Raw genomic sequence first — 27,491 nt, forward strand, 5'->3', positions numbered from 1 at the left:
TGGTTAAGCATCCAACTCTTGGTTTTGGCTCAGGTCATGATTTCATGGTTTTGAGTTCGAGCCCCATGTTGGGCTCTGCATTGGCAGTGCAGAGCTTGCTTGGGATTCTCTCCCTCTCTCTGCCTCTCCTCTGCTCTCTGTCTCTCAAAATAAACTTAAAAATAACTTTTTAAATAAAATCTTTAAAAAAAGATTCACATTGTTGTGCAACCCTCACCACCATCCATCCCCATGACTCTTTTCATCTTGGAAAACTGAAATTCCATACCTGTGAAGCAATAACTCCTCATTCTTCCCTTATCCTCAGCCCCTCGCAACCACCATTCTACTTTCTGTCTCTATGATTTTGACTACTCTAAGTATGACCTATAATTGGAATCATAGAGTGTTTGTCTTTTTGTGATTCATTTATTTCATTTAGCATAATGTCCTTCAGGTTCATCCGTGTTGTAGCATATTACAGGATTTCCTTCCTTTTTAAGACTGAATAATATTCCATTGTATGGATATGCCACATATTGCTTATCCATTCATCAGCCGATGGACAGTTAGGCTGCTTCCATGTTTCAGCTGTTACAAATAATGCTGATATGAAGAAATGGTCACAAATATCTCTTTGACACCCTGCTTTCCAATCTTTTGGGTATATACCCATAGGTGGAATTGCTGGGTCATATGGTAATTCTATTTTTAATTTTTTGAGGAGCCACCATACTGTTTTCTGTAGTGGCTGAACCATTTTATATTCCCTCCAAAAGTGCACAAGGGTTCCAATTTTCCCACACTCTCATCAACACTTGTTTCCTGTTTTTCCCCCCTCAGAGTAGCCACCCTAATGGGCATGAGATGATACATCATTGTACTGTTGATTTTCATTTTCCTAATGATTAGTGTGTTGGTATCTTTTCATGTGCTTGTTGGTTATTCTTCTTTGGTGGAGGTCTATCCAAGTCCTTTGTCCATTTTTTGAATTGGGTTGTCTCATTGTTGACTTTTAGAAATTATATATTCTGGACATTAATGCCTTACCAAGTATGATGTTCAAATATTTTCTCGCATTTTGTGACTTGCCTTTTCACTCTATGGATAGTGTCTTTTGATGTAGAAGACTTTTAAATTCTCATGAAGCCCAATTTGTCTATTTTTCTTTTGTTACCCATATCTTTGGTGTCATATCCAAGAAATCACTGTCAAATTCAAAATCAAGATGCTTTTGCCCTGTGTTTTATTCTAAGAGTTTTGCCATCTTAGTTCTTACATGAAGGTCCTGGTTTCATTTTGAGTTAATTTTTTGAATTAATTTTTGTATGTGGTATTTGGTAAGGGCCCAATTTTGTTCTTTTGCATGTGGACATCCAGTTTTCCCAGCACCATTTGTTGAATAGACTGTGCTTTCCCCCATGAATGGTCTTGGCACACTTGTCAAAAATTATTCATATTTGTGAGGATTTTTTCTAGGCTCTCTATTCTATTCCACTGATCTATATGTCTGTCTTCATGCCAATACCACACTTTTTATTATGTATCTTTGTAGTAAGTTTTGAAATCAGAAAGTGTGAGTCCTCCAGTTCTGTTCTTTTTCAGGATTTTTTAGGCTATTTGGAGTCCCTGGAGATTCCATATGAATTTTTTTATGGGTTTTCCTATTTCTGCAAAAAAAAAAGTTTTGGGGGTTTTGATATGACATGCATTGGATCTATAGATTGCTTTGGATAATATTGACATTTTAACAGTATTAAGTCTTCCAATCCATGAACATAGAATGTATTCCACTTATTTGTCTAATGTCTTTCACCAATTGTTTTTTTTTCCCCACAACTGTTTTGAAGTTTTCATTACAAGTTGTCACCTCCTTGGTTAATTCTTAAATATTATATTCTTTTTAATGTTATAAGTGAAATTGTTTTGTAACTTCACTTTCAGATTGTTCATCGTGTATAGAAATGCAATTGTTTTCTCTGTGTTGATTTTGTATCCTACAACTTTGCTGAATTCCCTTACTAGATCTAACATCTTTTGTGTGGTGTCTTTAGGGTTTTCTCTATATACGAGAATTTCATTTGCAAACAGAAATAATTTTACTACTTCCATTCCAGTTTGGATGTCTTTTCTTTTTCTTGCTTAAATGCTCTGGCTAAAACTTTCAGTCCTGTATTGAACAGAAGTGGTGAAAGTGGCCATCCTTACCTTGTACCTGATATTAGAGGAAAAACTTTTAGTGTTTCACAACTGAGTACTATGTTTGTCACAGGTTTTTCATATATGGCTTTTATTATATATATTTTTATTATTTATAATATATATAAATTTATATTTATTACATATTTATTTTTATCATGAAAAGTGTCAAATGCTTTTTCTGCATCAATTGAGATGCCATGTGGTTTTTCCCTTTCCTTTTATTGATATGGTATATTACACTGCATTGAACCATCCTTGCATCCCAGAAATAAATCCCATTTGGCCATGATGTATGGTCCTTTTAATATGCCATTTGTTAGTATTTTGTTGAGGATTTTTGCATCAATGTCTATAAGGGATATTGGTCTGTAGTTTTCTTATAGTGTCTTTTCTGGTTTTGGTATCAGGATTATGCTGGCTAATAGAATGCGTTAGGAAGTATTCTTTCCTCTTCACTTTTTTAGAAAGTTTGAGAAGATATGGTATTAGTTCTTTCAAGGTCTGGTAGAAGTCACCAGTAAAGCCATCAACTCAAGGAGTTTTCTTTCTTGGGAGATTTTTTAATTATTTATTTTTACTGATTAAATCTCCTTACTAGTTATTGGTCTATTCAGATATTCTATTCTTCATGATTTTGTCTTGGTAAGTTTTATATTTCTAGAAATTTGTCCATTTCATATGGGTTATCCAGTTTGTTGGCATACAGTTGTTCAGAGTACTCTCTTATAATCCTTTTTATTTCTGGAGAATAGAAAGTAATGTTGCCACTTTCATTTCTGATTTTAGTAATCTGAGTCTTTTTTTTTAGTCTATCTAGCTGAAGGTTGGTCAATTTTGTAATCTTTTTGAAGAAACAATTTTTGGTTCCATTAATTTTTTCTATTGTCTTTCTATTCTCTATTTCCTTAATCTGTTTGTTTTTTTTAATCTATGGGCTACAGTGAAGGAAAAAGACAGACACAAAAAGGAAGAAACAGCTTGCTCTTTCTTGTTCCAGTGTCAGCTTCTCTGTGAAGTGAGGGGCCGTTGGGCACTCTCCAACACAACATTCCATTGTTCTCTCTCACTAATCTCTCTCTCACCCTATTCACTTGTTTAAAATGCTTACGTTTCAGCTTTCTCACAAGATGGTAAGTTTCAAAAGAGCAGGGAGCAGTATGTCTAGCCCCCAGAATAATGTGTGGTATATCTTAGGCACTCAGAAATATTGTTGAATAAAGGAATTAAATCAACCAGAAAGAAAAAGGAAGAGGAGGAGGAGGAAGTAAATAACTGTCCATTAAAAAAAAAAAGAAAAGAAAAAAAAAGGACAGGAATAGAGAGTAAACCACTGACTCAGATGTCACTCATGGCACCAATCCCTCAGCTGCCCCAGAAATCATTCTCTACCAAAAAGTTCAAAAAGAACATTTCAAAGAACTATGCTTACTATATATTCTACATATTGCTAAAGCTTGTTAGATTGAAAACCAGGACAACAATGCCCTTTACACATATTGCTATTTCATCTGAAAAGTGGAAAGGGAGCACTTTCAAGAAGGAATATTGTAATTGAAAGCTTATGCAAATAAGTAGGTCTTTCAAAATATATTTTCAAAATGCTCTTATCTGTATGCTTTCCTTCCTTCTGCTAGCTTTGGATTTAGTTTGTTCTGTTTTCTAGTTCCTTAAATTGTAAAGTTAGGTTGTTGACCTGAGATCTTTCTTGCTTTTTTTTTTTTGAATTTTTAAGTAGGCTCCACACCCAGCATGGAGCCCCACATGGGCCTTATATTCACACCCTGAGGTGGAGACCCGAGCTGAGATCAAGAGTCAGACACTTAACCCACTGAACCACCCAAGCGCTCTTGTTTTTTAAATGTAAGCATTTACATCTACAAATTTCCCCATCACTGCTTTTGCTGCATCCCATAGTTTGGTATTCTGGGTCATTTTCATTCACCTCTAAGTATTTTCTAATTACCCTTGTGATTTCTTCTTTGACCCACTGGTTGTGTATGTTGTTTAACTATCACAATTTTGTGAATTTTCCAGTTGTACATTATTGATTTTTAACTTCATCCCATTGTGATCAGAGAAAATACTTTGTACCCCTTTTTAAATCTGCTGAGATTTAATTTGTGTCCTCACATATGGCCTATCCTGGCTAATGTCTCAAGTGCACTCCAGGAGAGTGTGTATTCTGCTGCTGTTGGGTGGAGAGCTCTGTGTAGGTCTGTTCGATCTGGCTGGTTTTATGTATTAGGTCCTCTGTTTCCTTGGTATTGAAATCTTCAGCTATTATCATAGAACAATCTACTTATCTCTTCGATTCTGCTTATTGCTTCATGTATTTTGATACTGTCATTAGGTGTGTAAATGTTTATAATTGTCCTATCTTCTTGCCATCTTGAGCCTTTTATTAATATATACCATCCTTTGTTTCTTGTAAACTTTTGTGATTTTTAAAAAATTCTCAAGTAGTTAACACATAGTGTAGTCTTGGCTTCAAGAGTAGAATTCAGTGATTCATCACTTACATATGACACCATCAACCCTGTTTGTTCTCTTGTTCTCTGTATTTAAGTCTCTTGTGGGGATGAGCACTGAGTGTTATGTGGAAACTAATTTCACAATAAACTATTTGTAAAAATAAATAAATAAATAAATAAATAAGTCTCTTGTGGTTTGCCTCCCTGTTTTTCTTGTTTTTCCTTCCCATCTTTTGTGATTTAAAATCTATTTTACTTGATATTAGTATAACCACTGCTGCTCTCTTTTGGTTCTAATTTACATGGGATATATTTTCCACCCTTTCACTTTCAACTGTGTTTATGGGTCTCAAATGAGTCTCTTGTAGAGGGCATTTAATTGGATGTGTTTTTATCCATTCTGCCAATTTCTGTCTTTGATTGGAGGGTTTAACCCATTTACTTTAATTACTAACAAAAAGGGGCTGACTTCAGTCATTGTGATATTTTATATATGCCCTATAGCTTCTTTGCTCCTCATTTGCTACATGCCTGTCTTTTGTGGGGGTTTTGTTTTTGTTTTTGTTTGTTTTTGTTTGTTTTTTTAGTGAAATGCTTAAATCCCTTTTTAATTTCCATTTGGGTACAGGCTATAGCTATTTTCTCTGTGGTTGTCCTGGGGACTACATTTAACATCCTAGAGTTAGAACATTCTGGTTTGCTTTTATAGCAGATTAACTTTAGTAACATACAAAAATTCAATTCATTTCCTACTCTTTATGGTTATCAATATAATGAAATTACATCTTTATACACTGGGTGCCCCAAAACATAAGCTAATAATTCTTCTAAATGGATTAGTCTCCTAAATTCTGTGGAAAACACAATTTGGAGTTACAAACTAAAGTAGATATAATACTTTTTAAATTTATTTTGAGAGAGAGAGAAGAGAGTGTGTGCGGGTGAGGGACAGAGAGGGAGGGAATCCCAAGCAGGTTCTGTGCTGTCAGCATGGATGGAGCCTGATGCAGGGCTCAAACTCATGAACCAAAGGATTGTGACTTGAGCCAAAATCAAGTCTGACGCTTTAACTGACTGAGCCACCCAGATGCCCCAATACAAGTTTATTAGGTGTGCTTAAGTCATGTGGAAAACAGACTACAGTTACAAACCATTGCTACAATATTAGCTTTCATAATTGCCCATGATCTACCTTTATTGAAATCTATTTCTCCACATGGCTTTGAGGTGCTGATGGTGTCCTTTCACTTCATCTTGCAGGACTCCTGTGGGCATTTCTTGCAGGATGTTTATAGGGGTCACAAACTGCCTCCTCTTTTTATCTGGGAATGTCTGGATTTCTCCCCTACTTTTGGACAATTTTGCTGGATAGGACTATAGGGTGTGTGTGTGTGTGTGTGTGTGTGTGTGTGTTTTGCTTTAGCATTTTGACTGTATCGGCCCACTGTCTTCTGGCCTCCAACGTTTCTGATGAGAAATCTGTATGCATTCTCACTATATGTAATGATTTGCTTCTCTCTTGCTGCTTTCAAGATTTGCTCAATGCATTTTAGAAGTTTGGTTAGAAAGTGTCTCAGAGTGCTCTGAGTTCATCTTACTTGGGAGATTCTGAGCTTCTTATATATTTATGTTCCCATCTTTCATCAAATTTGGTTCGTTTTTAGCATTCTTTAATTTTTATTTTACAGGGAAAGGACGCAAGCAGGGGCCGGGGGGCGGGGGCAGGAGAGAATCTCAAGCAGACTCCACACTCAGCATGGAGCCCAACATGGGGCTCGATCCCACAACCCTTTGACCATGACCTGAGCCAAAATCAGGAGTTGGATGCTCAATTGAGACACACAGGTGCCCCAGCCACTCTTTCTTTGAATGTCCTCTGCTGCTTTCCCTTCTGGGACTCCCACTATGTACATATTGATCCTTTTAATAGTGTCCATAGTGCTCTTAGGTTCTGTCCACTTTTCTTCAATGTTTCTCTGTTCCATAGCCTCAATGATGTCCACTGTTATAGCTCTAAGTTCATAGATTCTTTTTTTCTGTTTAAGTTGGCCTTGGAGGCACTCTTGTGAATTCTTCATTTCAGTTGTAGTTTTCAGTTCTGAAATTCTGTTTTTAGGTTTTGTTTCTTTATATTTCCATTTTGTTCATACATTTTCTTGGCTTTCTTCACATCTTCCTTTAGTTCAGCATCTTAACAGTTGATTTGACTTTGTTTAGTGTATCTGCCAATAAGTCTTTCAGGAAGCAGTTCTGTTGGTTTTCCTTTGAATGGGACATACTTTCCTATTTATTTGTATCCTTTGACTTTTGGTTGGACACCGACATTTAAATCTAATCATGTGATTACTGAAAATCAGACAGTACCCCTTCCCTAAGGTTTGCTGTTTTTTGTCTTCTATTTCTATTGTAGGCTTTTTGCCAAGGATCAGACTGGGATATATAAACTTCTGTTTTACTCAGGTCTTCTCTGAGCCTTCCTTAGGCATGCAGAGTTTCTAATTTTCCCTGTATATGCAGTTGTCTCTGAACCTTCTAGTTTTTATTGTCTGGCTCCTGAAAGGGGAATCATACACAGGAACTGAAGGAGGGGCAAGGGCATCAGACCATTAAGTCTCCTGGCAGCCAGAGAGGGAGGGGCTTGCAACAGTGAGGGGAAGTGCAACAACGGCTTCCAGCCTCTTCGCACCTGTGATCCAAAGCAGCAACCAGTGCTCAGAGCACAGATTCCCTGATGGTTGTAGGGGTCCTTTTTAGGTTCGAGGGTACCCACCATAGCTCCCCTATGGGGTGTGCAAGCTGCTCCAAGGGCACCTGCGCACCTATGTAGCTGGGGGTAGGGGATGGGGAGTGCTCTGTGCTGGGAGCTAAAATTGATCAAAACTAACCACAATGTACAGTCCAAGTCCTCTAGAATTCACAAGTCTTTAACCAACTCCAGAGTTCCAAAATGGTTCTAAGAACACAGGTTTGTTTTTAGTCAAGATATTTTCTGTGACTGATCCCAAGAAAACTTCTGGGTATCAAACCAACAAAACCATGTAGTCAACAGTTTAAAAAAATACATCTTTATTGTGTTTCAACGTTCTTGTGTGATAGATACCTAGTCATATAAACTTAGTCTCCATGTTAAATATAAATTAAGCAAACACAAAAAACTATAAACAAATCAGCAAAACTGCTGGAAAACCCCTCCAAGCCATGAACCCTTTTTAAAGGTACACACTGGGATGAGGAGACGATCTTAAGTCACCATATTCTGAAAACTGTTACCTGCTGCCAAATGTAAATGTTTAAAGAAGCAATAAAGGGCTAAGTGATACGGAAGAGGACTGTGCTGGGTCCCTCAACTCCACTTCCAGTGAGTCAGGCAAGACAGATGGCTCCATCTGATGTTTCAGCAAAGAATCATTTTTGTGTAAGAAGGATCAGTGGCCTGTCCTCAAGCCACAGGGAAATGTCAAAGCAACCACCTGAGAGCATGGTCAGAAGCCTTGGAAGTCACACAATTCCAGAACATGAATTCTGGAGGGCCCAAAGATGAGGAAAACATCCATTCCACCACAAAGGCCATTCCCAGAGCTCAAAACCAGATTACTAACAATGACTGAGGATCAGCACATGTCCTGAAAAGTCACAACTGGAGCAAAACATACACACAGACATATAAAACCTGGAAAAGTCTTGGATTTCAGAACAGTAAGGTTCAAACATTAACCTTGAGAGTGTGGCCAAAATACCCAAGTTGGGACCGGCCTGAGGTGTTTTCCCTATAAATTCTGAGATCTAAATCCTTGAGAGACATGAGATGCACGTTGTCCTTGGTCATCTCCCACAGGAGTGCGCACACACAGAGCACCCAGTGTCCCAAATCTCCACGTGCCCGCTTCAGGGCTACAGCAATTCAACCAGCTCGTGGAATGGTGCTGAAAACTGTATCAGGCCCAAATCCCGCACAGAGGGCAAAGTTCTGCTGCAACAGTTTCCATTCCTTGCTAGGAAACAGCTCCATGCCAGCGGTTCAGAAACAGGACTGGTCTGTGCCTGCCTTCAAGGCCCGTCTCTGAGCTCAGTGGCCAAGATAGCAATCCCCACTCTTCAGAAAGTGAACGTGGGTCAGATTCCCAAGGCGGGCTCAATTACGAGGCTCTGAGGCCGTGGGGCTGCGGACTGTGGACATGAGGTGCGATTTGTACGTCTTGCTCAGGCCCGTCATCCAGAACTTGAGCAGCTTGACGTTGTCCTCCTCGGATGCTCCAAGGATACTCAGGAGCTTCTGCGTGTCCTCTTTGGGTCGACTGTCCACCTTGGTGAATTTAAAAAGGACCTTCACTTTGCTGAAGAAAACCAAAAACAAAGCACTCAGACACCACAGCATAATTGCACCAGGGCCTAACGGCTTCAGGACCAGCTGGGGCCCTGCAGGCGCCGGCGCGCTTCAGGACCTCTCGCCTGCCCAGCACTTCCACCCCGGGTAACACGGCTGGTGCCTCAGAATGGGGGTGGGGGGGAACCCAGTTTCTTTAAATTCATTAAAGGAATTCATTGCTCCCAAGCTTCATAAATCAGGATAATGTCTAATTGAATTTGACCAAAAAAATTACTAAGGAAAAATTATTAAGGGAATAACTAGTTAGCTTCAACGGAAAGGGAACGTCTGTTATGTGGCTTTCAGAATTTTAAAGTTAATTAAGCAGCAAAAATGACTTCTCTTGGAGGCAGGTGTGTCACCTCCATGTCACAAAGGAGTAGTGTGAGGACTAGGAGCGCTAACCTGGCTCACGGTCAGCCAGCTAACAGACTAAACGGCAAAGATGCTATTTGAACCCAAGCTCTTAACTTCTATGCTACCCCATTTCTCATGGAGGCCACAGCTTCTTTTTCTGGAAACAGCTTCCGGTTCTGGCCAGCAAAATGTAACTGCTGCCGGCTGCCAAAGGTAGCATCTACCCCGGGAGGAAGCCAAAGGTAGGGCCAGTGCGCTGGGTGCTCACTTCATCCACTCTTCCTTGAGGCAGACGAGGCACTGGTCCACCACACCCACAGACAGATTCTGGTTGGTCAGAGCGGCTTCCATCTTGTTCAGGATGGTGGGGCCAACTGGAACAAGGGTGGGGCCTTCAGCTCGGGGGCGGGGGGAGAGGCAGGCTCCACCCTCTTCTCCCCTCCCCCTGGGAGACAGAGCCCTGCTCAGCAGCACCCACCTCGGTCAGCGGCTACGGGACTTCCGCTGGTCACGACGAACTCGTATTTGCTGAGGGACTGGTCATCCTCGGACCCGATGGGGTGGAGGCTGGAGCGAGGGGCCGTATGGGCCTCCACGACCACAGCAAATTCTGCAGCAACACAAAATGCATGGCTCGGGGAGCCTGCCTCCTGCCGCCACCCCAAGTCCTCTCAAATCAGAGTGGAAATACCTCCCCAGACTAATGCTTGGGCATTTAAAGCCTTTTTCGGTGTATTTGCGAATACAGTAGAGGGTAACTCTTGCCTCAGCTAATGCGTATGTTACAGTTACTACTAATTATATACCTCAGTTCGCTTACCACCACCAAACAGCCTTCTGAAGTGGTCCCCATTAGCCCCATTTTATGATAGGGAAACAAAGAGGTTTGGCTCAAGGTCACACAGCTAATAGTGAAGTTCAAGCCCATCTCTGAAACCAGGAACCCATGTTCCAAAAAAAAGGTGCCTCCCCAAGGACCCAGCTGGGGTGCATCACCCTTCCGGCCACCTCCCATAGGTGTGCTCGGATGCTCAGAGAAGCCCCTGGCTTCCTTGGGGCGGCTGGGACCACCCCCCAACTCCCAAAACCAAAAGATGAGGTCACTAAGTAGATCCTTGGCCCTGCCCGGAGGAGGGAGTCTGTTGGCACTGAGGGCAGAGCCGGGCTGAGCAAGCCTCACTGTACTAATGAATGCTAAGGATGGACTTAAGGCATGTAAAAGAAGAGTGGCCTCTGGAATCATGTTGGATCACCAATTCAGCACATGACGAGCCCCTGACATCCATCTGTGTGGTTCCCCACCCCCACCCCCAGGACTGTATCCTGCCCTCCCTCGAGAACACATCCAGACAAGCCACCCTCACTCAGAGGCCTCCTAGCCCAACCCTCGCCCCATTTTACGGAAAGAGACACCCAAAACCACCAGGAAAGCTGCTCCCCCTGCTTCCGAGCCAGCAGCACCCCCACATCCACAGCGCAGATATGCTTCCGTTTGTGCACCCGGAGGTGCAGGGACTCGGGTCAGACGGGCACGGTACACACCTGAGGACAGCACATGGGAGGGGATCTGCACGTGGGGGCTGAGCCCCAGGAAGTTGCACCGGTAGGCCTCCTCGTACTGGTTGCTGTAAGGGATGATGCGGACGCAGCCCACTGGCAGCATAGTCTAGAGAGGACGGAGTGGCTCAGACCGACACCAGATGGAACGTCCCACGCCTCTGCCTGTAGCCATCGCACACACCCCACGCGGCCTCTGCAGCTCAGTGCAGAGCTTCTCCTCCCAGAGGCCGTCCCTGGTCACACAGCCCCACTGGGATGTCTCCCACACGGCCCCGACTCCCATCCGGCAATCTGTCATGCAGGACTCGTGCCACCTCTTGCTTTGCGGTATTAATCTTTCTATCGTTCTTTGATTTCGCAGGTGTCTGTCTCTCCCCTCATCCCAAAAAGAGATATTAAGCTTTCTGAGACATTATGTCATATGCATTTTGTGCCCTCACAGGCCTAGCCAGACGTGAAGCATGCACCAGGTTTCTAAGGACTTCGATATCATCAGAGCCAGACCTGCAGCTTGGTGCCCACTATGTCTCTGGGGCGCAGACAGCATGGTAGACCCGCATCCCACCTGACTCATCGGGAATGTTCTGTGCACAGGAACGTGTGGCGACCCAGACCTGTTTCTATGGCAGCTGTGAACCACTCTCATGGCTTCTTAGAAGGATTTGGGGATGGGGGATAAGGTAGTCAGTTATCAATCTATCAGGAAAGCACAGACTCCCAAAATAACGACCATCGAGGGCTGCCATTTTAAACAATGGAGAAAACAACAAAGATCTTAGAGTCAGGCGTGAACCTTTGCACTGAGCCATTAATGCCTCCTAACATTCACACCCGAAGTCACGATTTAAAAAAAAGCCCACGAAGCAAACACGGTCCTGCTACAAAACACTTAAGAGAAATGATCCTCTTACCCGAAGAACTTCAAAAGCTGACTGGACAAGGTCTGCGTCTCTGCTTTTCCAAATCACTTGATTCCCCATGAGAACGTGCCAGGCCAACATGCGAAAAGATGGGGCACCCAGGACCTGAAAAATACAGGTCCATGTTTTCTCTGGGAGTTTCCTTCTGTGTACCTCAAGTTATTCATGTGCTCTCTGCACAGTGAAGGGAGATGGGTCACAAGAGAAAGGCTGGTGACTAGTCTGCAGTCAGGAAGACACAGATAGAAGTCTCTGGATTTGCACCTGAAAGCCTGATCCCAAAGCCCTCATACACTTTAAGATATTTTCTCCAATTTATTTTTACAAACTTGAAGCAGAGAAAGTGTTACCTTTTTTGCAACAATCATTTTCTCTCTCTATCCACCATTTTGCTGAACCACTGGAAAGTAAGGGATGGGCAGCATGACACAAGAACCCAGGAAAGACAAGGCTCTCCGACACACCCAAAAACCCCACACGATGTGCCACCAACACAGCATCCGGAGCCCCAAACCTCTAACAATATCCTTTATAGCTGCTATTCTTTCAATCCAGGATTCACTTAAGGATCACAACTGTTTATTCTGCTGTCTTCATCCTACTTCAGCCAGAACAGTCCCTCTCTCCACCTGACTTTTTATCACTTCCCTGACGCAGGCATCTTAGGAGAATTTAGTCTGTTAGCCTATGGCTTACAAGCATGGCTTTAAAAAATAAAAAGGGAGGCTAGGAATACTAGAAATTTTGTAAGACTCTTATAGCTTCAAAATACTCCCACCTCCCATGGAATTTAAGATACCTTCCACCTTTAAACTACATGAGTAATCGACCAGAATGGTTTTAGACAAGTACGTGATGTTGATGGGTGACTGTGCCTTAATCCAGGAGCCCCACAGAGCACCTGCCATTAAATCAGTCTTTACTCCATTTTCCAAAACGGAAACAACCATCTTATGATAAAACTCATGCTCACTATAAAAATAACCACAGAAAAGTATAAAAATCGACTATCCTTATAATCTTATGATCTCTTCCTCTCATGTGACCAAATAGAACCATGGTCAAAAGTGTGTGAGACTCCATCTCTGGTACTGCATATATAAACACACACACCATCCTGCACGACATATTGTTTACTTTCTTCTTTGTATTTAATGATAATCTATCATTTGGATGCAATTACTACAGTTGGACATCTGGGTTCTTTAAAATATTTTGTAAGAAGGGCCATCGTTTCTACTTTGCAAAGTGTCTAGGCTGCATGCAAACCAATAGTGGTGCTTGCTTCCTTTAAAAGGTTCCAGAATGACAAGATTAGAAAACCATGAGAAGCCAACCGTGCAAGTCTTTCTTTAAAAGTGACACCGACATCATCACTAAGAGGGGGGCACTGACCCTGTGGCTAAGATACCCCAGACAGCCACTGCTGTCTTCAGCCTCCCATAGAGGTTTTGGTTACTCCTAACCAACACTCCCGCTGGTCCTGAACACGAGGGGCCTGAAGGACCAAGTGTGCTGGATGAGGAGGCGGCTGGCTCTTCTCCAGAGCTTCTGAGAGGGGGTGTGCCCTGCTGCTGCCTACCTGCCTCATGTGCCGAAGGGACTTAAAGACAGACGCCTTTCGGGGCTGCCAGTTCCCACAGTCTGAGAGCAAGGAAGAATCTGTTGGGCATTTGGTCAGCTCCCGTCCTTCCACACCGTCTGGCACAACAGAGGCTTTCTCCTCGTCTTCAGCCTCAGAGTTCTCCCAGCTTTCGGATTCCTCTTCTAAGTCTGCAAGGCGGACAACAAAGACATTTATGAACATGCTGCCCCTGGATCCCTTCATTCCCTGGAGGCAACAGTGTTGCGTCCACTTTAGCACAGGGCATCTCCTGATTTCTGGTTTTGGCCAGCTCTCCATACTTCCTATCGTCATCGGAGACCTGGGGTGAGCAGGGAGGCTCGGTCTGCTTGCTTACTTACTGAGCTCAAAGGCTCCCACTGCATGATGAGCAGGCGCCTGCAACACTAGGAGCTGCTCACGGTCATGGGAAAATTTGAGGCAATGCTGAGAAAGCTGACCACTGATTCACCAGCACTTCCCCGGCAGGTGCTATGCTGGGGGTGGCCACACGCTATCCCACTTCATCCTTCCAAGTATCCTGAGATCAGTGCTATTCTCATTTTACAGATAAAAAAATACTTGTTATTTCCATTAATCTGTGTGACAGTTGTCACAAACGATGACATCCTCATTCCGTGTTCCACGTGAGACCCACCAGGAGAGGCCTTATCTGTGCACAGGAGCAGAGCCAGGATCTGGTGCCAGGTCTGTCCAAATCCAAGTGTGTGCTCTGAGCTAAACTGCAGTCCAGCACACGACAGAGAGTCCCGCGTGTCTGCATGTCTATCCTTCCTACAGGCTCGAATGGACCTGGCTCTCTGTGTAAATACTCTCACCAACAGACTATCCTTGCCATGTCCACCAGCCTAGAAATTTCTGATTTCTAATCAGGGTAACAAATGGTTCCAGGCCCAACTTGATCCACGAGTACATGAAGGTGGATGGCTACAGTTTTGTCTTTCAGAGCTTGCTCTGCTCTTGCTGAAACTTTACTCCCTTCCTCCCACTCAGGAAAGCAGCACACTAGAATCCAGTACGTGCAAAGTCACTTGACTAGGAATAACCTAGAAACAGCTCCAATTCATTAAGGTCAATTCTACACAACCTGAAGTGCGTCAAGTGTTACTGGTACCACGCACTACACACGACGCACATCACAAATCTGGTTTTCCCAGCCCCAAAGCTGAGGCCGTGGACCTGGAGCACCAAGAATCAAATTATCTCCGGAGGAAAAACACAGCTGGATTGAGACCAGAGGTTCCGGGCCCAGTGCATGGGGCACTGGAGTCCCCTGGGGAGTTACTTACAAGATCTAGGACCCCAGACGTGGAGCTCTGGTCATGAACTTGGGGAGGACCACCCAGATAAAGGCTTGGGAACCACCCTTCACAAAAACCTTGGGTCCAGCCGACACCCAATAATGTTTTACTGTTAAACAGCAAAGAATGAGAGACTGTCTAGAGAGACCAAGTACCTGATTATCATAAAACAGGGACAAGAAAACCTTCAATCAATCCATCCTCTCCACAGACTAACAACCCCAACTGGCAGACTTTCCCAACCTGCCTAGGGCACTAGATACTTCCATGTGACCATCAAGACAAAGGAGACAGGAAATCATGATAAAAACACCAAGAACGAAGGGCAAGCACTTTGAGCTGCTTCCCCTGGCTTTCTCATCCTCAAGTCCCCTTCGCGAGGACCGAGGGAGACCTGGAGGCTGTGAGGTGGCCCCCGCCAGCCACCACAGGCAAGGCCTCCAGCACGGGCTCTCTGGGCTCACCTGCAAGCTTCTCCATCTGGACCAGGGTGTCCTCCGTGGGCGCACCTTCCAGGAGCTTCTCAGTCAGCCGGCTGCCGCACGCTTTCAGGAGCCTGGAGAACAAAGCACCATCTGTGAAGTATTCTTACCAAAAGAAAGACGGAAACTGAAGCCAACCAAGCTTTTGGATCTACTAGTTTACAGGGAAGGCCGTATAAAAGACCATGCTACATGCACCACTGGTTACAAGGAGCCAAATCCAAAAAGAGAATTTTGCAAGACAAGTGACCCAGGTCTTCCAAAAAAAGGCACAGAAGAGTCGCTGACAGACGCACAAGAGAAGGTGCTCCAGGCTAGGAGAGCAATCTGCACTGTGGAGGGGTGATCCAACCCCACTTCAATAGTCAGTTCCAAGGCAAACCAGGAAACCTGAACATGGATTGGGCTGGATGATGCTACGGAATTTGTCAGTTTTGCTGGATAACGGTTTTATGTTTGAAATGACATAACTAAAATGTGCTTCAAAGAAAACACTCTGGTGGGGCACCTGGGTGGCTCAGTTGGTTAAGCGTCCAAATTTGGCTGTCATGATCTCACGGTTCGTGGGTTCAAGCCCCGCGTCAGGCTCTGTGCTGACAGCTCAGAGCCTGGAGCCTGCTTCAGATTCTGTGTCTCCCTCTCTCTCTGACCCTCCCCTGCTCACACTGTCTCTCTCTCTCTCTCTCTTTCTCTCTCAGAAATGAATATAAACATTAACAACAACAAAAAAACTGAAACACTCCGGAAAAAAGTTAGGAGACAAAAAATCAGTCCAATGTTGACAACCGTTATAGCTGGACGATGAGGCATGCAGTTCACTAGACTATTTACTCTATTTTGAGTCTGTGTGAAAACCTCCCTGAATGACTGTACATTGGGTGGAGGAGACAGATTCCTTCTCTTGACATCACAGGCCCTCAGGAGCCACCCTCAAAGACCTTTGTTCTAGGTGCCTCCTCTGCACCTGGGCCTGACTTACACGATGAGCACCCACATCCAGCCGCTGTGGTACAGGAATGAGAATGGGAGGGAGTCTATGGAAAGGCATCTTGCAGTGAAAGGAACAGAAGCCATCTGAGGCCAGAGGCCAAACTGTGGTGGTTTTCTTTTTCTTTTCTTTTTAAATTTTTTTCAACATTTATTGATTTTTGAGAGAGGGTGCAAGTGGGGGAGGAGCAGATAGAGAGGGAGACACAGAATCTGAATCAGGCTCCAGGCTCTGAGCTGTCAGCAAAGAGCTGGACGTGCAGCTCAAACTCATGAACCGTGAGATCATGACTTGAGTCGGACACTTAACCGAATGAGCCGCCCCGGCACCCTGTGATGGTTTTCCAAGGCAACCCTTTCCTCCTGACTTGGCAGGTGTTAGTGAGCAGCACACTCCACACACACAGCACGTGCTTGACATGACCTTGCCCACGGCAGCTACCAACCTGCCAGATGACTGCATGCCTGACCTGTGACTTCCCAAGAAGCTGAGCCAGAACCACCAGCTAAGCCACTCCCAAATTCCAGACCCACAGAACTGTATGAGATAAATGTTTATTGTCGAAGACAAAGAAGGGAGTTGATCGCTGTTCTGGGTAAGGGAGCACCGTTTTATACATATCACAGGGAGGGGCACCTTGGTGGTTCAGCCAGGTATGCATCCAACTCTTGGGTTTTGGCTCAGGTCATGATCTTGAGTTTCATGAATTTGAGCCCTGAGTAAGGCTCTGCACTGATAGTGTGGAGCCTGCTTGGGATTCTCTCTCTCTGCCCATCCCCTACTTATGCTCTCTCTCTCAAAAAATAATTAAAAAAATAAATAGATAGGGGTGCCTAGGCTCAGCTGGTTAAGTGTATGACTTCAGCTCAGGTCATCATCTCACAGTTCATGGCTTTGAGCCCCCCATCGGGCTCTGTGCTGACAGCTCAGAGCCTGGAGCCTGTTTTGGATTCTGGGTCTCCCTCTCTCTCTCTCTCTCTCTGCCCCTCCCCTCCTCACTCTTTGTCTTTCAAAAATAAACACTGAAAACAAATTTTTTTTTAGTAACGTACAAACAGACAGATCATGGGGAAGTGAGTGCCACCGAAGTACATCTTATACATGCTCGGGGGGAGAAGCCTGGAGGAAGAGGAGGACCCAGCCCCAGTCGCAGCCCAGGTCAGTGCCTACCAACAGCACACAGCAGGGAGGCACCTAGAGGAGCTCCTCTAACAACAGTTCTCCCCAGATTCATGCATAACCCCACCACTATGCTGTGACTGCTCCCATTCTAACACGGGCTGAAACTCCTGAACAGCTCCGTACCAAGCAAAGGAGGTGTGAAGACATGCCCACAAGTTGTCATCGCTTGTCAAGGATGTCAGGGAACGAGCGGCGTTACCGTTCCTATGGTGCAGGAATGGCGTAAAGGCTGTGTTCATCCTCTGAGCACGCTGTGGGCATCCGAACTGCTCTGCCTCAAATACCTGAATCGCAAAAGAAAGGGTTAGTCTGCTGTTGTGGCTTTTTAATGTTTATTTTTGAAAGAGAGAGACAAAGTGTGAGCGGTGGAGTGGCAGAGAGAGAGAGAGGGAGACACAGAATCTGAAGCAGGCTCCAGGCTCCAAGCTGTCAGCACAGAGCCAGACGCAGGGCTCGAACTCATGAACAGTGAGATCATGACCTGAGCTGAAATTGGATGCTTAAGTGACTGAGCCCATCAAGCACCCTGGAAAGGGGTAGCCTTTTAACCAAACCAAACCAAACCAGCCAAGCAGCCCAGAGCCTGGTGGTTCACAGCCAACTTCCCAGACCCTCCTCCTGAAAACCCAGTCCCATTCTGCTGTCCCGAGGCAGGGTGCACAAAGTGCCGCCAGCCTCACAATTCCAAATGGAACGGTTCTGCCTCATAATTTGATTAGAAGCCATCTGAAGAAGGGGAATCGGTTAGGTGTCTCTTGTACCCTCCACCACAACCGACTCCCTAGGCACTGGATGGGACTCGGTGGCACGTGGGGGGTGGTCATCAGTGTTATGCCACAAGTATGTCCAGTCTCCCCTCCCAGGCACATGGAGGCTTCCACTGAGAGACCCTGTGTGGGTGGGACCCATGCCCGGTTCTGGCAATGAGGGGAGACAAACAAGGCTCTCCAGCACCGTCCACCCCTCCAGCAGAGAAAAGAGCAACATTCCCCTGTGGCTGCCGCTCCGCCTGCTGGGCTGAGTGCAGTGAGTAGATCCCCCCACTTCCCTGCAGAGGACACAGAACAGAAACAACACCCAACTGGTTTCAAGGTCCAAGGGCTGTCTGTTTCCACAGTGTAACCTGGCCTATCCTGAGACACACGATGCCACAGCTACAGGTCTACGCTGGTGGGGGGTCTACAGCACGATTAACGGACAGGCTTCTGAAATAAGGTCAGAGGACGCAGAGGCACCAGGGAGACACCAGGGCATCCGACCGCAGTAAAGATGCCAGAGCCGGAGGAGAACTGGGACAACAGTGGACTCCAGGGAGCCCAGGAAAGCAAGCAGGATGACTGTGACGCTCACCACCAGCCCCAACGCTGAAAGCAGAAGATTCAGACAGAGCGACAGCGCAAGACCTGGAGTACGGTCATAAATCCACCCGTGCTCTGAGCCCCGTCGGCGTGAAGCTCCTCCCCCACTGCCACCCACTCTTTCTGTGGGGTCACCTTGAGTGCCTTGCCCTGTAGCTCATCAATGATCCCTCGGATCTTCCCGAGCAGGAAGGGCCAGGAGTTGATGAGGTAAATCCGGTCCATCATGATGGCAATGATGCTGTACCAGCGCTGGAAGCCCCTGGCCAGGCTGTCTTTGATGAAGAAAGTGTGGCTGAACACGAAACCGTGCTGCTCATCCCCAAAGAAGATGGGGCCTTCACGGCCAGGGCAGACCTGTGAAGATCAACGCTCATTCCAAGACACAGTCATGTGCTTGCTTTAGTGACACAAAGTCAAATTCTCCTTCTCAGACTACCTCTCTGGACTAGTTAACTAGCATTCATCATAAGAAGGGTGGGGAAGGTAGGGCCAACAGAGAAAAACTGCTTTCATCTGCTCCTGGGATCAAGGTTTCCAAAGATAATATGTTAACCTGGACTGCAAGGGCGAGTAGCTTAATGACTTTTTTCTACCTTGGGCCATAAATAACTCCTATTCAAATATTGTAAATACTCCAGACTCAGATTTGCCAACATCACTCATCTCGAATATACTGGAGAAGGTCAAAAGACTCACTGTAGGGTCCATTCAAAAAAATCTGCACACGTTGTTTAGAGCAGAGAAGTTAGGTCTCCCTCATGACATACTCACTCTTACTTTACACACAATTCTATCAGGCACAATCATCTGCTTCTAGGACATTAACAACAGGAAATCAAAAGGAGGGAACCAGCGGGAGGTAGGCACACTGCAACCGTAAGTGAAAACACAGAGGGGGCTCAGTGTGTCTGCTCAAGTCAGTACGGAAAAGGGAAATTTTACAACTGGAATATCAATTCTTCATGACAGATACAAACATAAGAGCTCAGACTTGAACTCAAAACAATAGCTGGGTATAGTTAAGGAACAAACTGATTTACCCTTCCACAGGTTCTGAGGGCACCTGGTGACCCCTAAGGCTTCTAACAATGAGGGAGACAATAAAAAAGTGATTTATCTGATATGATAAATGACATATCCTAAAAATACATAAGATCTTAGAAATATTTTCAGCAGGAAGGAACAGACATCGGAAGTCTAGAGCTTGAAATGATAAGCTAGGAACCACTTAGAAAACCAGAGTCCAACCCAACATATTACGGAGTTCTCGAGAACTGGGGCTGCTCGGTGCTCCCATTCACTGATCCACCATCCTCTTCAAGACAGGACTGACTCTGTCCTTACTGTAATCAGGACTGAACCCATTCGGGCACCTGGATGCGCATGATACTCCCAGAGTCCCCTGTGGGGTCACGGTGCTCACCTCACAGCTCAGGCTCCGCACGCAGGCCTGGCGGACAATGCTGAAGAGTTGGGGGTGGTTGGGGTGCTGGTGACTGACGTATTTAATTGAGGTCTCTTTATCATGGCTAATATAGCCGGGATGGCCCGCAGCAAGTGACCGGCAGCCCTGCACCCCAGAAGGAAAAAAAGACCAGTTAGCCAGGAAGCAGGCAACAAACTTTCCTATACACATCAGGACAAAAGACTCAGTATATTTTCATAGAAAAATAACTGGCTTCTAGAGTACTTATCTGAAGATTTCAATTTTCCCTGAATGGGAAAATGAGGGCAGAGAGATCGCAAAGATCGTCAAAAAGCATGAACAAGGTCTAATATGAGCACTCACGTAGCAGGTATCATGAAGAGCTCTGCATACGTTACCTCATATAATCCAAAGTGCAACCCTATGAGATCATTACAGTGAGAATCCCCAGTTTACAGAAGGCAAAGCTGAGGTTCACACAGAGCTCTGCGTCAACCTCTGTCCTTGGTGCTGACACAGACACTGAGTGAGGGCCTCGGGCGGTTGCCAGACTTCCAAACTGCTGCTGCACATAGAACACAAGCTCAGATTGTGTCCTGTGGAGCAGAGGGACGGGAGGCCCCAGTGCTGCCCCTCTGGAGCCACCACTGCCTTGGTGCCGAGAGCACGCATCCTGGGCTACCCCCACCTGACACTGCACGAGGGTATGGAGGTGAGCCCCTCCTGTGAGATGCAGGAGCCCTCCCACCGCAACTCCAGCTCAGGGACTGTGCCCAGCCCTCTTTCCTTCCTTCTCCTTCACAGCCGTCAGACTTGTCATGGCAGCGAGGCTCTCCCCACCTTCTGCTTCCTCACAGATGTTTCCAGGAATAAACAGAGTAATCTGGGACTTGCTAGCTGCTTCTCAATGGAACTGAACCAAGGCGGATAGATTCCTGTTCACACTGGAGTGACAACAGGACCCCTGATTTCAGGTCCGACCCAGGTCTGTCACTGCAAGCAGCAGCCTGCTGAGGGGACTCAAACCTCATTCCCTAGAGCTCACAAAATGACACCAAAAGTCACAGCCAGGACCGCACGAGGAGAAAACTTCCTGGGAATGCTGGACTGAGGGAAATGGAGCCTAGGATGGGCCCGCGTGCAGACATGGGCAGCAGAGGGAAGGGCTGGAAAAGCAGAGGCTGGGGCGAAGGGAAAGAACTAAAGGGACATGAGAAGCAGCAAGCACGTTCCACAGGACACACAAACAACGGTCCGACCTCACACGTTCCCGTGAGGTCATGCCCACTGCTCTTGTCTCACAGAGTGTCATGCCCACTCTCCAGGAGGTCAAATACACAGCACGAGTCCCTGTTGAGAAAGAAACATCTCCAACACCCTGAGAGACACTTGCCTCACACATGTCCGACTTCTTGGGTCCCGGGCTGCTGGACTCCGCGCTGGCCCCTTCCGCTGGGCTGTGAGCACGGATCCGACTGCTCATCTGAATGCCACCTTCCTCCTCTTCAGCCTGTTCGCCCTGGCCAGGGCTGTCCCCATTCCCAGCCCCCTGAGGAAGTGGGGCGTGCAGAACTTCGGTGCAGAAGAGAGTGCGGGGGCCATGGAGCTCGCAGAAGTGACAGAGAGCGACGATGGCGTTCATGGTGGCCTGGGGACAGCAGACGGCCCGCGTAGGGGGGAGGAGAGAAAACACCATCAGCTGCCCAGCCTGTGTTCACACCCCAGAACCTGCCAGCTCCTCCAGGGCACAGGGCTTCCCGGCCGGCAGAGCTGGGTCCCCCACCCAGCACTACACCAGGTGCAGAGGAAACAAGGTGGATGAGACTCAGTACATGCCGCCCAGGAGTCACAACAGAGGAAGGAGGATGCAATTCAAGGACCACACAGAAAACCATTCAGTTAGAGCTGCAACTACGAGGTAGTCAGCACAGAAGACAACGCACATGTGAGTGACGATGGGGCAAATGTGACACAAACAAATGCCAGTGGGGTTTGGAGGAGATGCCAGTGGGGTTTGGAGGAGACGCTTATTTATTCAATCAACAGCAGCTGTGCTGGGTGATAGGCCGCCACCCTCACAGAGCTTACACCTAGTTGGGGAGGGACACAGGACAGACTGCTTGCTCTCCCTGTGGTGCCAGCCTTGGGACGAAAAGTACGGCGGGGCCAGGGCAGAGAAGTGCTGGAGGAGGTGGGATGCGCTTTTGGACACAAGGGCTCCCTGACTAAAAGCTGAAGGGAGCCGTGGGGGTGGAGGGGGCAGGACTTAGGGTCTGTCTATAAAGCTGAGTAATGCAGGCAGAAGACATGGATTTTAGGGAATCTTCTAGGCCTCGGTAAAGACCGGAAGTTTGTACACATTGGAGAGCCTTTGATAGGTTCTGATGAAAAATATGGTAAATGTGCATAGAGGCCAGTGGCCAGGATCCAAACCCTCTTCTCTTTTGGGGACCCCCTCCCCCATTACAGAGCCAAAGAAGGCGAGACATCCTCTGTCCTCATCCCCCTGCATGGGCACGACCAAGGCGTGGCCAGTCAAAGGCACCTGCCCAGGAAGCTGAACCCAGTGGGAGACAAAGCAGAAGATCCAGTGCGAACACGCACGGGGGGCAAGTCCTAGGTGACTATGTCCTCAAAACCCCACGTGGTGTGTCTGTCACTGTGTCCTCCTGGTGGCCTCCCTTCTCCAGCCGGCTCGCTTACTCTGCCACCCAGATGGCACCTCGCAGACAACCTCTCAGCTGCCACAACTACTACTGCCCCTGTCCCCATCCCTGTCCCTGAGGGAGGGGCTGGAGCTCAAGTGTTACAGTGGGAATGACCGAGGCCAATATAAAACAGAAACTGAAGATCAGCTGGGCCAATGTGAGACAGGCATGGGATCAGATGGGGATTTGGGGGTGCCTGGCATGCACAGCCGGGGCACTTCCCGGAGGAAGGTGGGCAGCAGGAGAGGAGACAGGGTTAGAGAGACAGCAGGACATTTAGCTGGAAAACCCCGAGAGCTGCATGGCAATTACAGACCGCACTATCAGGGAGGGCCAAGCAAGGGGCCAAGGTCCAGGCCATGCCACAGACCTCTGCCTGACTCCCCACCCTCACCACTCAGTTTTGCCTTGCACGTCCCTGCTGAGAGGCCTCCCAAAGCAGCCCCCGAGAACAGCTGCTCACATCCACTGCATCACACTCGCCTCCTCGCACCGCGCTTCCCCTGTACGTGTGTTCCCTAAGCATGGCCAGGAGTCGGCCTTAGGCCGTGTCTACAACAGTCCCTGACACACACGGTAGGCACCACGTTGACGTGCTGGACAGATGAGGGGATTTGGGAGCTGCCTGTGACGAGAGGGCAGTTGCTGCCGCAGGAAGTGGAGGGCTCACCGAGGATATCTTTGGGCAGGAGAGGTTCAAGAGCACAACCACAGGAATAGGAGTCTGAGAGCTTAGTGTCACGAGACCAACGTAAGCCAATTTAAACAAAGGTTCCACCAAGCTCACTCTGGGGAGATCAAGGACAATGATGCTTTAGGAATCCACTGTGGAAGAGGGGGTGAGGTGACCACTGATGAAGTAAGAACCTCAGAGAAGTAGTATTGAGACCCAAAGGCAGAGGCATTAACCTTGGAAAGAGAGGCCACACCTTCCTTGAGACATAAAAGAGAATTACGGTTCCTTCCAACAAAACATCGCATGAAAGCAGCACGTGGCTGAGGTTCACCCCATGTATAGAGCATCAACACGAACCTTTATCCCCGGCAAAAATTACACGTCCACTGTCCCGCCTACTCGAGAGCACTCAAGGCCATTTCCAAATGCGTCAGGCAGGACAGCCATACTTCAGCTCTAAGACCTGAAGTTTTTTTCCTAGGGAAGAAAAAAAAATCAAAGCGAATTCTACGCGCAACGGACTTAGTGATACACACACAAAAATCAAGCGGCTTACTGCCAACTTAAACTCAGAACATCACAAAAAAAGATGTGGGGCTTCTCAGGGCTCTGAACGGCTTTACGGGCCTCCTGCCTTTTGAGCAGTAACAGACAGCAAGCTGGCATGGCAGCCGAAACGTGAGCTCAACTTTTACATGTCTACGGCACTATTTCCTAAAGAATTTTTTGAACAGAAATATATTTGTCTTTTTAAAAACACAAAATATTTTAAAATTTAGGGTCCTCATCCTTCCTACCGTTGGTTACCCACACCAGGCCAATTCAACCCTTCCGACTTTAGACCTGCAAGTTTCTTTCCTCCTCAAATGGGAAGGAAAGACCAAACATGATGTTCCTAAGCTACTTCCCAGCACTCATAGTCAACACGGGATACTCTCGTTAATAGTTTTCTGGGTTTTGTTTTTTTATTAAAAAAAAACAAACAATTTTTATTGTTTATTTATTTTTGATAGAGTGCAATTGGGGAGGGACAGAGAGACACACACAGAGAACCTGAAGCAGGCTCCTGGCTCTGAGCTGTCAGCAGCACAGAGCTTGATGCAGGGCTTGAACTCACGAACCGTGAGATCAAGACCTGGGCTGAAGCTGGACACTTAAATGACTGAGCCACCCAGGCACCCCCTTGTCTTGTTTTTTAAAGAGAAGCAGTCCTGTCGGACAAAAGGGTAAGACTTCTGACTTCCGATCAGGAGTCCCATAGCCCCAGGCAGCCAGTGGAAGACAGGGCCATACCACTTGGCTCTGAAGTCACACAGAAAAAGCCCGTCTCCAGCTCTTACCTGCCAGGAAGATGTCAAACATCTTACTTATCCTCATTCGGTACCACCCTAAAGCTGAGAAACGGGCGCCTGGGTGGCTCAGTTGGTTAAGCGTCCAACTTCAGCTCAGGTCATGATCTCACGGTTTGTGGGTTCGAGCCCCGCGTTGGGCTATGTGCTGACAAGCTTGGAGCCTGGAACCTGCTTCGGATTCTGTGTCTCCCTCTTTCTCCGGTCCTCCCCTGCTCATGCTGTCTCTCTCTCTCTCAGAAATAAATAAAACATTAAAAAAAAAAAAGGCTGAGAAACACAAGAACCCCCACCTCTCAGGTTAACCACTGCACGTGGAATCGGAATTCTGAGGAGCAGGTCAGTTCTCTATTCCAATCTCTACCAGATGTTTATTGAAGAAAATAAACTGGCTTGAGTATGCCTAACAGCTCTTCCCGCCCAACGAGCTTTCCAGAATCCAACGAAGCAGAAATATGCACACTGCCGCCCCCCACCCCCAGTCTCTTCAACTTTATACTCAAAGGAAGAATCCAAATAACTGCAAGAGACAGGGCCCTTTCCACAGCCCCCCCTCCCCCAATGGCTAAGCCTGGCCCTGGGTCTATTTCATCCACTTCCTGTGGTCTTCTCATAGGACCACAGAGGACCAAAGAGAACTTTGCAAATAATTCCGGTATCTTAAGAGCTCTTAGCCAGTAAGAATCCTCTGCACCTTCTCTACCCAGTCTCCCACAGGGGAGTCTTATTAGGTCCGCAGCCAGATCGCAGCAAGTGCAAGGTGAAAAGTTACACAGGGGACTGCTTCCAGCTCAAGCCCATTTACACGGTGGTGGCTTTGCTACCTCTACTGACTTCACCTGGTTTCTGGTTTACAAAGTTCCGGATGTATGACACTAGAAGGGCAAACATGGTCACATGCCACTATTTCCCAATCTCTTCATAACAGTGTTGATAATCCAATGCCTCCAGCACTTTCTCTGCTGGGACACGGGGCGCCTATTACCACTCTAGCGGGACACCGTGGGTGGTGCCAGGGGTCCAAGAGCTGGAGAACCAGTACGTCCTTTCAGCAAACCCCTTGCCCTGTGCCTCCTCCCTAGGTGCTGAAGATCACCTGGGGCCTCAATTCGGAGACATTTTTTCCTGGCGGTAAGGAGCATCTAACAATACCCACCACTGGGAAGAAAAGTGGTTTTCTACCCACCCTTCTAGGCCTATCAGCTCATCACAGTGCCGGCCTCAGAATGCCAGCCTGGGGAAAAAAAAGAATTATGACACACACCTTCTTCCCTAAACCAGAGGGAAGGCAAAACCTGGGAAGGAGGGAGGGAGGGAGGGAAGGCCAAGAGTGCAGTCTCCCGGCAGCATTAAAGGAGAATGAACCGACGACGCTGATGGGGCTTTGAACCCAGGTCACGTTCCTCATCCCCTTTACGGTTCATGGGTTTGCCCCGCACCCCACCCTGCCTCCACCCACATCCCAGGTTCTCAGCAACCCTTTCCACTCTGGCCCCCTGCCACCCCGATCCCTAACACCGCACACCAACTCAAAGCCCGGCTGTGCCCCCACAGCTAACCCGAAGGCGGCCAGGCTTCTCCAACACGGGCGCGGACCCTTCCTCGCCCTCAGCGACTCCCTCCCGCCGCCACCACCCTCCGTAAGCCCTCCTCCCGGAAGCCAGGCTCCCTTCAAATTCCACGAAGCAGCGCGACAGCCCCGCTTCGAGCTGCCTGGACAAGCCGGGGGACCGCTCCGGGGCTCCCTCCCGCAAGCGCTGTCTGAGCGCGGGTGGCCGCGGGGGCGCGGCGGAGCTGAATTCCAGAGGGCGGGGAGAGCTCCGAGCCCAGCTCCGGCGCCCGGGCCGCGGCGCACCTGACAGCGTCTTCCTCACTGGACCCGCCCGGCGCCCCTGCCCGAGCTCGTCGGCCCGCCAGGACGTCCGCGGGTCGCCGCGAGTCCCCGCGCCTCCCACCCGGCAGGGGAGCCCCAGGTCGGACCACCGCCGCCTCACTCACCCGCTGCCGCTGCAGCCGCGGCGCCGAGCCCGAGGCGCGTGACTCGGCCGGGCCGGACCATCCGTCCACCTCGCAGGGGGGGCGCGCGGGCTGGCGGAGAGCGCCTCTGCGCCGCGACGCGAGCGAGGCCTGGCCCAGCCCGCACACTCGGGAAGACCGCGGGAGCCCGGCAACGCCGAACTCTGACGGGAACCTGAAGCGGCCGCCCGACACCTCCTTCTTTTGGCGCCAGGCTGCCGCGCCTCCCCCCATCGAGAAGTACGGAATGGTTCCAGCCGCGCCGGCCGGGCTGATGGAGGAAACCATTTCAAGGCGGGGGGGGGGATGCTTAAAATTAAGAAACATTTTAAAGAGAGATTTGAGGAAAAGTATAGCCAACTTAGTCTAGCTCCAGGTCCACACCGAAGAGAAAATGAAATAGAATGTCTCGACGTTACAGCGGGGTAATGTCTTATAGTTTCACCCTCGGCTTTTATTAAATTGCCCATAGAACTCGTCTTCTGTGGGACGTGCGGGCAGGTGGCCGGGAGGTGGCCGTCAC

The 27,491-nt window shown here is 47.5% G+C and overlaps 1 protein-coding gene across 4 annotated transcripts; it reads right to left on the reverse strand.

The window, feature by feature from the left end:
* Positions 1 to 7,701: 7,701 nt before the first annotated feature.
* FLCN (folliculin) lies at positions 7,702 to 27,028 on the reverse strand. 4 transcript variants are annotated; one of them, XM_039227380.1, is made up of 13 exons: positions 26,951 to 26,994; positions 23,961 to 24,080; positions 21,613 to 21,885; positions 20,217 to 20,363; positions 18,926 to 19,147; positions 17,556 to 17,716; positions 15,245 to 15,336; positions 13,438 to 13,628; positions 11,847 to 11,960; positions 10,918 to 11,041; positions 9,854 to 9,985; positions 9,644 to 9,749; positions 7,702 to 8,986 (listed from the first exon to the last, which is right to left on the reverse strand). In XM_039227380.1, the coding sequence occupies exons 3-13, from the start codon at positions 21,859 to 21,861 to the stop codon at positions 8,785 to 8,787; spliced, it is 1,740 nt and encodes a 579-aa protein (XP_039083311.1). In that variant the 5' UTR covers positions 21,862 to 21,885; positions 23,961 to 24,080; positions 26,951 to 26,994; the 3' UTR covers positions 7,702 to 8,784. The 4 variants fall into 4 exon arrangements, with proteins under 4 accessions (XP_039083311.1, XP_039083310.1, XP_039083312.1 ...); XM_039227379.1 differs by lacking the exon at positions 26,951 to 26,994 and adding an exon at positions 26,808 to 26,826; XM_039227382.1 differs by lacking the exon at positions 26,951 to 26,994 and adding an exon at positions 26,808 to 26,826 and having other exon boundaries at positions 8,826 to 8,955.
* Positions 27,029 to 27,491: the final 463 nt, after the last annotated feature.

This window comes from Hyaena hyaena, unplaced genomic scaffold, assembly GCF_003009895.1.
Source record: "Hyaena hyaena isolate Hyena2069 unplaced genomic scaffold, ASM300989v1 scaffold_27, whole genome shotgun sequence".
NCBI lineage: Eukaryota > Metazoa > Chordata > Mammalia > Carnivora > Hyaenidae > Hyaena > Hyaena hyaena.